At 43.0% G+C, this 16,755-nt stretch overlaps 1 protein-coding gene across 1 annotated transcript in view; it reads right to left on the reverse strand.

The window, feature by feature from the left end:
- Positions 1 to 16,755, reverse strand: part of SUSD4 (sushi domain containing 4) — a gene marked incomplete at its 5' end in the record, with an annotated part of 79,375 nt that overhangs the window by 20,646 nt on the left and 41,974 nt on the right. The window contains 2 exons of the mRNA XM_030944250.1: positions 1,001 to 1,180; positions 8,373 to 8,585. Of these exons, the coding sequence (XP_030800110.1) occupies positions 1,001 to 1,180; positions 8,373 to 8,585 (393 nt within the window). The remainder of the gene's footprint in view (positions 1 to 1,000; positions 1,181 to 8,372; positions 8,586 to 16,755) is intronic.

Consider the following 16,755-nt stretch of genomic DNA (forward strand, 5'->3'; position numbering starts at 1 on the left):
GTTGAGCTAGCCTGGTAATATGTCTAAGTTTCTGCCCCAGTGGAAGGCAGGATCTTGGGCAACAGTCTGATGTGCTACTGCTCCTGAGAAGTGTCCCAGCTCCCCGGCCTGCCTGTTCTGACTCTGCAAATTGGTGTGACAGTATAATTAAGTGCCTACAGAGAAGTGTTAGCTCTATGAGAGGACAGACGGCTTTGAGGAAAGCTGGGACTAACCCAGTCTGCTCCTCAGTTAAAATCTCTTGCTGCTGTTCAGAGGGCCAAGCTTGTTACCAAGACGTGACTTGGTTAAAACAGAGTCAGTGGTACTCAGATAAGCTTATTAGAAATATGAAGGGAAAGGGAGCCCAGAGTTACTGAATTTCCATTCACTAAAGCTGGCTTACCCCCATCCATTTCTCACAGTCTAAGCTGAGCTGGGATCCCATGCTGTTGATATTTCTAGTTCTACGGCTAATGGCTTTCCTGGCCAAAATCATCCCTGTGCACAACCTGAATTTTCAGTCAATACGTAAAAGTTTAATGGATTGTGAATCTAATCAACAGCTCTGCTGAAAACTCTGAGAGGAGAACAGGTTCCAGTTTCTCTCCTCTACCCTTGCCTTCTACACAAGGTAAAGGAAGAAAAAGTGCAGTTAGAAGCTTAAATATTTCCACAAATTAATTGGTGAAAAAATCAAGACACTCATCAGAACTTCTGACTGATTATCTTGATTGTTTTTTACTTTTTGATGCAGTGTATCTGTGTCAGATTTGAGATTTGCAAACAAAAAAGCAGCATTTAAAGTAGTATTATAAGCATGGGAATGTTCAGGAAGCGACATCTTTCCTGCAGAGAGCAAAGGGGAAGAGAAATAAAAAAATCTCAGCAGCAGTACTACTCAAACACTGCACTGTGGAGCTTATCAGATCACTTACATTCTTACAACTGTAGGAAAAAATATTGGCAAACTATGACAAGATGTATGAGCTATAAAACGGGATGTGCTGGAGTACTAAACCTTGACATATGGGTAGATTATCCCATGTTCCATCATCTTGGCATATGGAAACCATGTTGTCTAAGTCAGGGTAACGGATCTGGAATCCTTCATGACAGCTGATTATTAACTTATCGCCAGTCCTGTATGTCTTGTTATGAACCTCTGCATCTTCAACATGTGGAACAAGGCAATCTGTGACTTCATGAGAAAAAGAAATAGTAACTTAATTAAAAAAACACAGCTAGGTGTTTAGTATTCAAGCTCTTAAAAAGAAGTAAGCATTTAATATAAGTGGTCTGCTTAAACTGTTTGGAAAATACATGCATTTCAGTAAAAGTGCCTTTTCCCTAGCCAAACCATCATTTTACCAAGTCTATAGCACCGTAGGAGAAGCTGAGGTGCTACAATAATGGATCGTTTCCCCAGCCTTTTAAAAACTAACAAAATTAGGAGCCTTTAGGAAGGCTGTGGTTGATTTTGGCTCTCCATTCATCATGTATGCAATTACACCCCGAAGTCTGACTATCACAAGGTTCCATGCGAAGGCAGACTCTGACAGCACTAAGGACAGGATGAAAGAAAAGATAAAATACAGATATGGCATGAGGAACACAGAAAAGCTGCAGTTTGAGCAGAGACAGATGAAAATCAGGTACATTTACAAGGGTTTATCCAGCTCCATCCAGAGTTTATTATGAGAATGCCTTCACTTCAATTCCCTTGATTATGTTTTAAACCAGATAGTTTTGTGTGGCTGCATTCATATGCCTTTAGAGGACATGATTTTTAGGGTCCTAAGCAGCATCTTGAGTGCTTGTAGGATATTCTCAAGAAGGGACTGCAAACCTGAAGTGATATACAGGGATGGGCCCTAGTGCCTGTCTGTGACACATACCTCAGTCACATATTTCACTCTAGGTACTAGCGCCAAAGACACCAAAATACAGAATGAAACTCAGAACACTTAAAGATGTACAAAGTGGAAAGTGGAAGCAGGGGGAAAATCCCCTAGTAATACTGAATAATTGAGAAAAAAGCCAAGAGGGTCTGAGGGAATAATCTGGGTGACTTAAAGTTCATCCTCATCACAGATGCAAAGTCAGATGAAATGAGATGAAACAGAAGACAGGGAAAGATTAAATATTGGGAGAAAATTTTTGTTTGTCTGCCAGCAGTCAATCCATGACAGAGATGGTAATAAAAGTTTCCAGGCATCAAAACCCAAGAAGTATTTCAAACACAAGAAAGACAGAAAAATATTATAAGCCTGTGTTACTCTGTTTTATTCCCCCAACACCTCTACCATGAGAGACAATTATATTAATTTAGGAATACTGTATTTATTAAGGAAAAAAATCCCTTGAGACTTGCATAGAAGAGAAAGTTTCTGCCATTTTCATGAGTAATTCTTGCTAAAGAGGAAGAGGCAAAGGTAAATTTGTATTTAGCACTTAATTGTTAGTATGCACTAAGCAAAGTGATAGTGACAGCTTGTTTATTTCAAAGCACAAGTAGAAGGAAGATAAACTGTCATTTAGCAGAGGACTCACAAACTACTAAGAGTAAATGTATTTAATAATGTTTTTATTTAGTTAGGCAAACTGAGATTCCATCACTAAATTTTACTAACCTGAAGGAGGACAGTGTTCCTCCCCCAGTTAAAACATACTTTGTACCTTCCCATCACAGGGATGTTTCTAAAATACATTGTACCTAGCTAATTTTTTGGTACGGGGCCTGAGCACATTATTAGTTAACAATTCTTCCATTTCTCTTATTACGTTTTAGCTTCTTGGCAGCTGCTGTAGGTGCCTCTTGCTGCTGGTAGCAGGAAGGGCTGGCAGCCTGCCAGGCAGGGTGAGAAACTGCAGAAAGACATTTTCTTGGAATTTATTTATTTATAAATGCACAAGTCTGGGAGGATCCATGCCTTAACTGGAGGTTGTAAAATACACTGGCGAGGGTGCACACATTACTTTCAAAGATGGAACAGTTTTCTCTCTCACTATAAAGTTAATCAGCAGAGAAGACAGCAGAGGATGCCTCAGAAGAAATGCCTTGCACTAAGCCATAAATGCTGTCATGAAGAGGCTGTCCTGGGCACCCCACAAGGATGGGATGAAATAGATGGAGTACCTGCTTGGCAGCCACACAGTAGGAGACTGGAGATGGATGCCAGAAGATAACGTCAGTGAACAGCTCCCTCTCTTTCTACAATGTCTTTCTGTTGCTATACAAATAAAGATGGTGTGTGTACACATAGCGCAGTAAAACATGAGATTTCCCTTTCAAAGTGGGGGAAATGGATTCTGTAACAATGATCTATCACAGCAACTCCATCCCTATTATTCCAAGGAACAGCTGTAGATTCGATCACTTAAATCGGGTAGGTGTTGGCAGAGAACGGAGATAAGTTGCTCACTGCACTGTCCTCCACCTGCCACATCCTGGCTGACTTTGATAACAGGCTTATTACAAGCCCCAGCTAAACACCAGACCAATGGACCACAATATTACAGCTCTTTTTCCTGATGCCTTGCAAGCAAATGCTTTCCCACTGGCTGAATTCATATTTAGCACTTAGGCATAAACTGCAGTAGCCACCTCTCCACAAACAACTGGATTAGCTGGCACAAATTCTGCTTGGAAAAGCTAGAAGGAAGTGACTGAATTTTAAAATGTTCTGTCCTAAAAAATAAACTACTTTATTCTAAGTCCTTCTCAGCAAATCCGTGGAAGCTGCTAAACCATTTAAGGGAATATACGGTCTTTATCCAGCATTGAGCAGCAAAGGACTTACACTCCTTTCTGGCAGTTTTACATCATCTGCTTATAACTACTGTGTGAATATTAAAATGGGCCAGCCAAAAGGATACATTTCTTATCTTGCAGGGGCAGAAAGAGGTGGTGTAGAGTCAACAGGCTCAACAGCCTGACAAGCACAAGAGCTCACCTTGTCCTAACTTTCATGAAGATTTGTACATTAGGAACTCTTGGCTTTAGCAAACCAAGTGTATCCCCCATCACAGAAGATTGGTCTGAAGAATAAAATTTGTTAAACAATAGAGTGTTTTGCTCAGGTGCAAACCATGCAGAACCTCTCAGAACAGTTCCTTCCACCCCATGGGAAAGAAAGATCCCCACCCCATGGGGAAAGAAAGATTACCCTACCTCCTCCCAAGAGCACTTGGACCACAATAGCAACTGAGAAGGAAGGCATGACCTAGACAGCATGGGTACCACCCGGCCTGGGATGGCTTGTATCTATTGCAGGTGAGCCCCATCCAAAAATTATCCCTGGTCCATGCTAATCCAAGAAGGTGCTTGTAGGATTTACTTGGGAGTACTGCCCTGACAGATGCTGGTCCAAAACACGTCAAGGACCTTTACAACACTGTAGGAGTGCGTACAATTGAAGAACTGCCCAATCCCTGCTCTGGCACTGTTTTGTTTGCTACCTGTATGTAAATTCAAATGCAGAGGTCTGGTGCTCCTGTGTATATTACTGTTAACAAATCTCTGAATTAGCCTTGACTACATCGAGTCACACCACTGTCAGGCTGGAACAGAAAGAAACAGGGAGGAAGGATGAAAGGAATATCATGAAGAATTGGTTTGATGCAGGGACAGCATATCTACACTCTGTTCTCTTCAAAGTAAGCATTTAAGAGCAATATTGTCCCTTGGTTTTTTTACTAGTGTTAAGTCCATAGTACTGTGTTATTAGGATTGTTCTGTGGATGGCAAACACAGTGTTTTAGTGCATATTAAATAACCATTTCTTTTTATTGTCTTTGCTGGTATTTCAAAAGTGCAGAGAGATTTCACCGAAGATCGGTGGCCATTGAGCTGTGGCCTGGTTACAAATGTCACAGAGTGCTCATAATCAGGGTTAAGAATCAGCAAACACTGGGCAAGACAGATAAGAGATGGAAAAATAAAAATACTTCAGTCATCTCATAGACTCAGGGACAAAGGCAAAGCAAATGGAGGGCTAAATGTCCTACAGGAAAGCTGTAGCCAAACCATGTACTAGTCTACTACTTTCAGTGCAGGTTTATCATCCTTGTCAGTGGGAGAATGAGGCACTGAAAACATCTCCAAGGTGTCTGCCTGCAGAAGCACAGAGAGAGGAGGACACAGCTCTTTGCTTCGTTGCCATCTTCATGCAGACTGTAAATTTAGATTCAATCTCACAGGAAAGAGCTAGCATTTGTTCCAAGCAGGGCAACAGCCTCAGCAGCCACATTATCACAGTGGGAGAAAATTAGATTAAAATGTGAACAACATGACATACTGCTCTTAAACAGTAAATACAAAATTCCTACCCCAGAGGTTTCGTATTTATGTGCATAACTGTATTAGAGCTGATGAAAGGTACAGTCACACCATGATGTAGATCAACATAAGAACGTAACTCTAAGCATACAGATTTTTGACAGGGCATTTATTGGGCACCAAGTCATGAAACTTCATTCTCGTCCTCACACTTAGAATCTCCTGCCTCTTAACAAGACATGACAGACCTATAAAATCAAATAGATTGGGTGAAGAGCTCTAGGCAAACGTATTAGATCTAAAATCAATCACATTCTGAAACAGGTTGCTTTGCTTCCTTTGGTAAATAGCATCCATTTGTGATTAGAAATTGTGCTAGGAAACACATAACAACAATTAAACATACATAACATATAGACATAAAGTTATCCTTCTCTGAATCCAAACTCCTGAGAGTAAATGAACTCCAAAGTACAGTGTTTTCAGTGTTCAAGCTCAGCGGGCACTGCCTGATATTTAAATATGCTGGGATGAGAGGTGTGTAGAGCATACCACAGCCCACGGAGCAGCCAGCCCCCGCCATAAATGGTAAGTGCAGCATAAAGTTTATTTCACCTTGTGATAGGTGATGATGAATGGGAAAACATCAACTTCTCCCTTCTCTAGCAGTTGCTAGAAATTTCAAACTTCTTTCTATATATCATTACAGAACTTCTGCAATGAAAACTTTTATTTATGTCATTAGACAGCTGAGAATCACAAACCCTGCTGTAATTCTCTCTTAACTCATCTCCAGATGTGCCATGTTTCTACCCTGTCCACCTCTCTACCATAGCCCTCTCTCAATATTCTGCACCCAGTGTGCAGAAGGATCAGTCTAAAAATCACTTAAGCCAGTGCCTAGGCCTCATGGACTGCCACTGAGCCTTTGCTTAGTATTTCTTCTGAATCAGTGCTGCTATTGTGCAATGGAAAGAAGAATTAATGCTGTAATCTAATACCTGAGGTATTATAATAATGTTAATCAGGGAAGTACTTAAGCACTTGATTCACTAAATCCTAAATCAGGGTCCTACTGTTTGGTCCAAGTAATAAGAAGCATCTTTGCATCTGCCTATTTTGAGCAAAGAACTTTAACAAGACTAATCACATAATTACAGTTATGCTCCAGCTTAAGTGCTTTGCTTGATCAGAGCATTGGCTAGCAATCTTTTTTAAGTGTTCTATGCTGGAAAGTAATTATTATCTCTAAAGCAACTGTTGCCACATCATCCATCTCATTCTCATCTTCCAATTTCTTTCTTTTTTGAAAACACCTGGTTCGAGTGTTGATCACACTGACATTAATGGCAATTTTGTTGCTGATGGCATTGTGATCAGAAACTTCCTCCAGGGATTTCCACTGGGATTGAGGGAAGAGGTTTGAATATTTAATAAAAAACATTAATGCTTATTTTAACAACTGCAGTGGATGATACAGGCAACATTTCAAAGATGCACATCAACATTCCTAGCTTCCTGCTGTGCTTAAAGAAACAGAATTTCCAAGCATTAAAGCTTTTTCTGGTAGTTCCAACAGCCAATTTAGACACAGGCTGCCGTCACGCTGTATGTATTTTTTCTTAAATAACCATGAGATGAGAGACAAGGTCATTTATGAAAAGTGGCTGTCACAGAAGAGGGCATGATTTTCATACATAGTTATTTTTAAAGGCATTGGGTTATTTCTTTGAAGTTGACCCATGTGGCCATACGACGAGGTGCTGTTGGCACCCCTCTGCCTTTATTTCTAGACATCAGCTGTCACCTGATGAGACAGCTCACGACTGTGTCCCTCATGGCTCTGTAGCCCATGGCCTCACACTTGTCCAGGATTTAACCAAAATTTCTCCGGCCAACAGGCCAGCTGCCTGAAAGCCCATGCACTCCTTACCAGCTGCCTCTGGCTACTCTCTCCATTTTCTCATGCATCACTTTCACACTGGCCACTGTTTAGGGTTGTTCCCTTCACCACCTCCTGAGTGTGGTCTTCCCAGGCTGTGCTTGTCCCTGTCATGACACATCCCTGTCCTGGCACAGGATTCTCACACTTACCTCCCAGGATCACAAACAAGTACCTGCAGTTTTTATAAAGACTAAGTGATGCATGATCCTATGCAGTAAGTGTGTTTGTGAGCCACACAAGTCTTCAACTACCTCTGAATAAAGTCCATGTATTTATTTTAAATGGTGAAAGGTAACCTGAAGTAGAATTTATCTTGCTCCAACATGAAGACAATGAGGCAATGACTAATGTCTTCAGTGGAGAAGTCACAACACTAAAATGTAAACACTTTATTTAACCAACACTTTTCATGTCTGTTGACTTTAATAGCTCTGTTGACCAAAAATAAGTCAACAATAAGGACAGGTTATATCTTTAATATACTTGGAGAAATAAATAATTTGTGCTGCTTGGGTGTACTTTAGCCAAAATTTACAGTTATAAAATTCAAATCAATCCTGCCTCTAAGACCTAGAAGAAGAAAGCAATGCAACATCCTAAGTATTTAAAACCAAATACAATTTCAAATATACAATAAAAATAAATTGGTTATGCCATAATAGTCTGAATTATCTCAGAGTAAACTTCTACCCTGGCTTTAAACTTTTGCAGCCTCTGTGTATTCGATCTTGCTACTTGACTCATGCATACATCACCAAATACTATTGTTTAAAATTCCTGATTAGCAGGAGCAGTAGCATTGGAAATTGATTGTATTTTTCTAGTAAAATATTGCAGAAAGGAATATTAAATGGGCAGCTTTAATAAGTAGTTACAGTTAACTTACAATGGAGGTTGTTTTTCCTCTCTGCATCAATTTGTTGCTAGTTAAAAAGGGAGGTTAAATTCTATTTTCACATTTCTTTATGTTCCTTTCAATACACACAGCCTCTTGTGGTACAAATTTAACTGACAAAGGAGGATTATTGATGGAAAATTAAAGTATGTATCCAACAAGACACAGTGAAATGGACTCCAGCCTGTTGTGTTTTGTCTAGAGACAGACAGACATGGTACAAGGACAAGTGAGAACTGATGTGGCAAACAGCTTGAAGAAAACTAACTTACCTTCTTGTAGGCACACAGGTTTATCACTGGGTTTCCAGCTCAGGGAGCCATTAAAGTGTCTCACACAAAGTTTTTTGGATGTACCATTGAGCCTATATCCTTCTTGGCAATGGAACCGGACCACCACACTTTCAAAGAAAACACCTGCACTGGGCGTCTTGTAGCCATGTTCAGGAGCCCCAGGATCAGCACATGCTTGCAGGTCATCAAACCCTGTGTCAGACAAAGATACAATCCAACTGTGCTCATTTACTTCTCATGCTTTTTCTATCTTTATCCATTACCTTCACAAGGACCTTGTACCTCCCATATTGACCACTAGCAACCCTGCTTGGGTACCAGGTACTCCAGGGTTGGAGACGACCCACCCCCAGCTGAAATGCTCAGGTGACAGAAGTACTCCTGTCTTCTCACGCAGCAAGTAGCTGCATGAAGCAAAAGTCAACAACACTCCTTGGTAGCTGCCCTGGATAAAAATAAAGCACTTGACCCAGCCTACCAGTGGGGATTGCTCAGTAATGTGTCTGTAATTACTTCTGGGCACTATGGGAATTTGGAGGCCTCATGCAGTCACTGGTAAGAATAATAATGTGTCAGAACCAGAGAGGAAGAGGAAATAAGGGGGCATGAAACTTACCTGCCATCCAAAGACACAGTAATTGAAATAGGAGAATTGCTAAGTACAGTGAGATTTCAAGATGAGAGAGAGATCTGCCACAGGGGAAAGGGACACTGTGACGTTAGATGAATGTGACCCTCTTATCTCTTTGGTTCGGTGGCCCTACCACACTTTCCACACACTGTTATGGGAGTGCTGTATTACTTCATTGACACCAGAAGGGAATTTGTAAAGTCCTTTACCTCTACAAAATTAACTGTAAAATAACAAACTAAACCCCAACAGTTGCAATCAATAAATGTGACTGTTTATCACTTTCTCAAACTCATTTAATGCCATTTGCATAAGTGGAAGCTTTTTTTACTGCAAAGCAGCAAAGGTTTAGTGCAGCAGTGAACAAGGGCTGCATACAGAAAGAGCAAATAGTTTTGGAACAGGAACAGCAGGGGGGCAATTAATGCTGACGGGAGGGATGCCTGGAAATGTGAAAATCATTGGATGGTAATTTGAATGTTTTGATTTTAAAAGAATTGTATCAGACAGCCTCAGCTACTTCCTCCATAATAAGAATCAGATGCCTCCACGATGCAGTCAGAGAGAAGGAAGATATTACAGTAAAGGACTTTTTAAAATAAATCTCCATTTCCCGAAGCTAAATCATTCCCTCTGCCAAGGCCTCATTGTGATGCTGTGGCAGCCAAATGCAGAGCACTGAAGGTGATGAAGGGCTCTTGCATTTGAGCACTGAATGTCTCTGCTCAGTCCCCTGGCTGACAGCTGCTAGTAAAGCCACTTGTGTGCTACGTCCCATCACCTGTTCCTGTTCCTGTGAGCAGAGGCAGGACACACTGTGGAGTCACCAGGGTGGATTGCACATTCCTGGATTTCCAGGTCCTGTGCTGAACTCCCCAACCAGGCTACAATTCCTGGTGATGGACAGGTGATGTGATGGACAGAACCCAGCCCAAATTCCATGACCAACAGCCACCCTGCCCCCCCATGCAGTGCTCCAACACCCATGGATCTCCCTCTCCACTTCCCTAGCATCCCCTCTCCTGGCTGAAACAGCACAAGAGCAGCAAATCAGCTCCTCTTGTGCAGCTTCACTCCTCCTCCAGTTCAGTTCATCCTGGGAATTGAAGCAGAGCAGTGACCAAGTCAAACACATCCCTGAATTCCACCCACGCCTGCTCATCTGCCTCAGCTCAAGTCCTCCAGTGTAAATCACCCCAGACTCTGTCATTTGCCAATGAGATGAACAAGGAGAAGCACAGTCATCATGATCATGGAATTACATGCTGTAGGCAATACTTATTAACAGAGAAAGGCTGTCCATTTTTACTGGAGATTAAAAAGAAGCTTCTTATGCTCCAGACAGCAAGCCCACGTCCTTTAATAATGTCAGTGAAGATCTTAATTATTTCCTATTAAACCAAGGGGTAACATGACATTTAGATCAATTTTGTTACTTCAGTAATCTTGGAATTTGCAGTCAGGTGAGGAATACTGTAACTCACCTTGAGATATGTGTCCTTTCTCACTAGCTGCATCAGGGAAAAGTACACTGCTGCCTACTACTTTGTCTCCGCAACAACACAGGAAAAGGAAAGGTGCTGAGGTCACACACAATTTGCCTGGTAAAAACAAATGAGTCAAGCTCATTTCTCAGTTTTCAGAAAGTCAAATATGCAAAGTTAGAGATTTTTACACTTGTCAGCACAAAACTGAACGTGGAAGGCAAGAATGTTTTCTTCCCTAGAGCAAGCTAATTCTGTGACCCTACTGCCACTTTTCTGGTGACCCTTCACAAGCAAAGATTTCCATTCTTCCTTGGAATCCTTTTGCAGTGTGTGGGTCTCTCAGTTTCTTTTTGTCGAGTGTGGTTAGCAAGGAGACAAATCTATCCCCAAGGGGAATTCCCAAGTAGAAATGAACAAAAATGGGAAAATTGAATTATGCACCTTCTGGTTTCTACAGAGCCAGTAGCCAGCTGTTACTCAGTTACTGCATAAGAGATGACACACAGACTCAGCAGAGGATCACCACTTCCTGGCTTGTTCCTGAAGCAAGGAAGAAGGAAAAAGCCTCAGGGAAGAGCCAATTAGGCAGATGGCACACACGATACAGTAGCATCTCATGGTAAAGCCATGAAGGCAAAGCAAACAAATCCCTAACCCCATCTTAGCTCCATAGACAGGAACAGTAGATGCGGCTCAAATCAAAGTCCTGCTGGAAAACAGTGGAAGGCAACTGGATGTCAAGCTTCTTTATGCAAGTGTAGATGATCCAGGCATAAAGCAGAGAAGGCAGGGCTGTGCTGGGGCTTGGAAGAAGGAGGTATGAGGAAGGTATGGGAAGGCTGCCCCTGTGCTGAGGATCTCCCAGTGCACAACAGGCACTGCAGGTGTTCCAAAGGGGCAATTGCCACCATCCAGAGAAGCCAGAAACTGCTCTGATTTTCACCAGGCCTGCTCCTCTCTTGCACAAGAGCTGTGGTGAAGTTTCCACAGCTTATTTAGCAGACAACTAAGTGCATCAGTCTTTCCCAATTTAAGTATAAAGTTTCTGGTACAGTATTCAAGAACAATAATGCTCAAACATCCCTGAGAATTGCCATCTTCCATTTCTTCTTAATAATAGCAGAATTAGACCGTTTACATAATAATACTATCCATACAATCTCATCTAGTTAAGCTCCACCCTATCAAAAATTTTTAAATATGTGTCTTCAATGAGATACAGCTTGGTAATTTTTTTTCCTCACAATCTTTGTTTTCTTTTCTTTTTCCAAACTATGCATTTAAGAGCAGCTACTCCAAGTTGTGACACAGTAACTTTCTAATGGTAGGAGTAATCCTACATTATAGATGAGATGCTATAGCCATCTTATGCTCTAATCCCTTTAGAACCTGATGAAAAAAGCCAAAAATCATCTCAGCTGGAGCCATCATATAGGTCTTTGGAAGAGAAAGCCAATCTTTTGGCTATAATAAAAAGCTACTATCCATCAGGTAAAAGGTATATCAGATAAGATAGAAAGCAACTCAGAACTGCAATGGATTCTGTTTCTTGACAAACCCTTCAATGAGTCTTTGGGGAAAAGAAGATGACTGGATTTTTTCTCATGGTTAAAAGGAGGGAAGGGGAAATCATCATCACTACCTACTAGTAAAAATTATACAACACACTTCTTAAATAAAGAAGCAAACTTTCATGTTGCCTATATAGTAAAAATTTAGTAAGGCCAGCAGCCATCATAATCAATACTACATCATTAGCAGCAACTTTATGGAATGCTATTGCATGGCTTTAAATCCCTAAAGTAAACACTACACAATTACTGCTGGAACTGACTATTTCATGTGGAGAAATGGTTATGTGACAAGGGTCATGTAGACATGCTCCAGATGCATGAAGAGCTTGGAAAGTACCGAATTCAGCTAATCTGAGTTATTGATGTAGCAAGGACACTGTATCTTTGAGCACAGATACTGTGGTTAATAAAAGCAGGAGAAAAAGAGAATGTAATTCTTAAGGAATGTAAACAAAAGGTGGAGCTGACATGTACAAAATAACCAAGAGATTGCTTAGGTTACAGAATATGTATTAGCTTATTATCTTACTGTATAAAGGTCTGATGCTGTAATCAATAAACGAAGCTTGCTGATCACTCATATTGAGAGCCCAAGTCTTCCCTCGCCGTGACAAATGGCGCCCAAACAGGGACCCTAAAAAGGGTTGGACCCTAAAAAAGGGCTGGAGCCACAGTCTGGTGTAGTCTGTGTCGGTCCCGAAGCAGCCCGGGAACCGAAAGAGCTGGTTCTGCCCCGAGCGACCCTATATAGGAGTCTCGGTGGCTTCGAACAACCCTACCTAGTAGTCTTGGCTGGTTCCGCGCCCTGAGCGACCCTATCGAGGAGTCTCTGCCGACTTTATGTTGCTGATGCCTTGCAAGGCTGCAACAGCGCTGATGATTAGATTAAGGTATGGATAGGCAAGCGGCGTATGATCTTTTTAAATGCTTTTTAGAAAAGCGAGGTTTAAGGGTATTGACCTGGGAAAAGAGCTCCCGGGATTGCTTGCGTATGGGGTAGCAAAAGGGTGCTTTGCTGACCCTAACCAGGTCTTTGAGGAAGCAGAATGGTGTAGATTTGGAGATAAGTTGTGGGAAGCTGTGTTAGATGATTGTAAAACTGCAAAAAAGTTGTCTAAGATGTGGTGGACAGTTACTAATGCATTGAAACAACATAAGGCAGAACAGAAGGCTGCACAAGCAGCCTCCACGTGGTTAGGAATGCCAGCAGGGGAGGTGGGGCCCCTACATCTAGCTGTTCTTATCCCCTTCCTCCAGCTACTAACACGGTGTTCTTGCCGGCAGGTTCAACCTCAGCGGTGACTGCTCCACTTGCTCCCGCCACGGCTCCCCTGCGGCTTCACTCGCCCCCCCTGCACCTTCGCTGGCTCCCTCAGTGCCTCCACTTGTAGCGGGGGATTGCCCCTCCCCTTCAGTTTTAGCTTGCGGAGACAGGGAGGAAGAGACACCAGCAATGTTTGACTCAGAGGCAGAGTGAATTGCTAATGAAAGGCGGAAGGCATGGAGAGAGATTGCAGGGGACGCAATAGCCGCGGGCGATTGAACAGCTGCTGATGCCTTGCTTGAGATAGCTTGCCCAGGAATTTTTGCGCCAAATCCGGCCGGAGGCTTGCAAGCAACAATTACTGCCTTAGATTGGAAATGGCTTGCACAGCTCCATGCTACTGTGAGTGAGTGTGGTATACATGGCAAGCGCACCCGCCAGATGTTGGATTATTTGTGGGGTGGTAATATTTTGTTGCCATCAGATACTAAAAGCCTTTTGAAGCTAGTGCTTACCCAGCACCAGCAGTTGTTGTTCAATGCCCATTGGCAGGCTGCGTGCCAAGAGTCTGTGGCTATGCAGAGACAGCCTGGAGATCCGTTGCATGAAATCACCTTAGATGAGCTCATGGGGATGGAGGCATATTTGCGGACCGAATCCCAAGCCCTGATCGGACTGGAGAAATTGAGGGAAGCTATGAGATTAGCCCGGGTAGGGCTCGATAGAGTGAAATCCCCAGGGGGTATTCCTTCATATATGGGAATCAAACAGGGAAGAGAAAAGCCATTTGGGATGTTTATTGACAGAGTGGCAAGTGCTATTCAAACAGCAGGGGTCCCTGAATGTATGCATGGAGCATTGTTAAAACAATGGGCCCTGCAGAATTGCAATTCCACCACTAGAGGTATCCTTGTTACACTCCCTGGTACTTGGACTGTTGAGCAAGTTTTAGAACGAATGGCACAGATACCGGTGGGGCCGCAGGCTATGTTAGTAGAGGCGGTGAAAGAGTTTAAGGGAACAAGCGCAAGCAATGCAGAGTCAGGTGTTGGCTGCCCTTGCCTCCTCGCAAGCGTCGATAAATCGGCCACAAGGACAAGGACCTTCACGACTCCGTTGTCACCGCTGTGAAATCGCTGGGCATATGTGAAAGGAGCGTACAAAGAAAGCCGTGTGGTGCCGATGTTGCAGGTCTGACACACACAGCGATTCAGCCTCCCAGCGCTTTCCGGGAAACAGAAAAGTGAGCGCGCCTCAGGGTCCCCGCGCTCCAACACAAGTGGCGGACCAGAACCCGAGTGCCTTAACAGCACAAATGCCTCCTCGCTCTGCCCTGCAACCAGTGGGAGCCTCGGCTTGGACCTGGCAACCTCAATAGACTGCACCTTAATAGACTGTAAGCCACAACGTATCCCAACGGGGATCAAAGGACCAATTACATCAGGCGGACAGCCTGTGGGAGCTTTATTAATTGGACGCTCGTCTACTAGTATGCTGGGACTTAAAATACTTGTTGGACTAATTGATGCTGATTACACAGGGGAAATACAAATAATGGCACAAACGCTATTTCCACCACTGTTTATTCTGGCTGGATCCTGGATCGCTCAGCTAATCCCACTGCCTCAACTCACCGGAGGAGTTTTGCCACTTAACAAAAGGCAGCGTGGTGAGGGTGGTTTTGGTTCCACAGGGACAATGGCATTGTTAACAGTGGATTTAAAGCATCATCCTAAAAAATATATTGACGTTCAGTATCAGGGTCAAACCCTTACCCTGGTTGCACTCCTAGACACCAGTGCAGACGTTAGCATTATAGGGATGCAGAAATGGCCACCCCAGTGGCCCACACATGCCACAACTGCTACAGTCACAGAAGTGGGAGGACTTATGCTTGCACAGAAATCCCCTCTGCTGAAAATTATCATTACTTGTACAGTTACTTGTACAGTTTCTGTAATACCACTCCCTGAGGGTGTCCACGCCTTGTTGGGTTGGGATGTTTTGGCACAATTGGGAATGGTCCTTACTACAGATCTCCCTTTATAGGGATGGCCATTGCATGGACTTTCCCGATCCCACTCCGATGGAAAACAAAGACCCGGTGTGGGTTGAGCAATGGCCTTTAAAAAGGGAAAGTCTCATTCAGGCACATGAACTGGTACAGGAGCAGTTTAATCAAGGACATCTCCGACTATCTGTTAGTCCTTGGAATACTCCTATTTTTGTGATTAAAAAGAAGTCTGGCAAATATCGGCTCCTGCATGATTTACACGCCGTCAATGATCAGATGCATAGTATGGGAGCTCTGCAGCCCGGACTGCCTGATCCTGCAATGCTCCCTGAGGGATGGTCCCTCCTCATTATTGATTTAAAGGACTGCTTTTTCACCACTGCTTTGCATGAGGCAGACAGTGTTTTGCTTTTACCCTACCTGCATTGAATCGAGAAGGGCCTGCACAAAGATATGAATGGACAGTACTTCCACAGGGCAGCCGTTGCTCGCCCACTCTTTGCCAATTGTATGTTGATGCAGCCCTGCAGCCAATTCGAAAGGCATGGCCTGAAGTCATAATTTACCATTATATGGATGATATTCTCTTTGCTCAATCATCACCATTTTCTCCACAGCAAAAACAGTAATTGGCTCAACAGCTCCATCAGCAGGGCCTAGTAATTGCTGCAGAAAAGGTGCAAGAAAACAGCCCTTGGAAATACCTAGGGTGGAAAATTACTGACCAACATATCCAGCCTCAAAAACTCACTATTATGGTTGATCTTCAAACACTCCACGATGCTCAGCAACTTTTAGGAGATCTACAATGGCTTCGCCCGGTGATTGACATTCCTAACAAACATTTGAGGAGCTGTGACCTCTTCTAAAGGGTACAGACTCTGCTGCTAAAGTATCCTTAACTTCACAACAAAGAGGAGTACTACAGGATATTGCCTCCATGGTTGCCCATCACGTTACTCATCGCCGCCAGGAGGGCCTTCCATTAAATATTACCATCTTAGCAGGGGACAAGCACCTATTAGGGGCCATCACGCAGCATAAAAAGAAAACAGGGGAGAAGCAGGCAACTGAACAGATTGTGTTAGAGTGGATTGCCCCTCCTCTACAACCCCGAAGAACGGTGCAGGAAAAAATACGGACATTAGCAGAGATTATTAAGAAAGGCAGACTCCGAATTTTGCAAATTACAGGAGAACTACCAAATGAAATTCACGTTCCTATACAGGAAGAAGACCTAAAGTGGTATTTACTCAACTCCACAGCCCTCCAGACTGCGTTGCTAGAAGATGGAGCTGCAATTCGCATTGAACCTTTAACATCACCTGTATTAGCATGGATGGCAAATCAAGGCTGGATGGAAATCCTGAAGCAGGCTGATCAACCACTGCA

Source organism: Camarhynchus parvulus, chromosome 3 (assembly GCF_901933205.1).
Source record: "Camarhynchus parvulus chromosome 3, STF_HiC, whole genome shotgun sequence".
Taxonomy (NCBI): domain Eukaryota; kingdom Metazoa; phylum Chordata; class Aves; order Passeriformes; family Thraupidae; genus Camarhynchus; species Camarhynchus parvulus.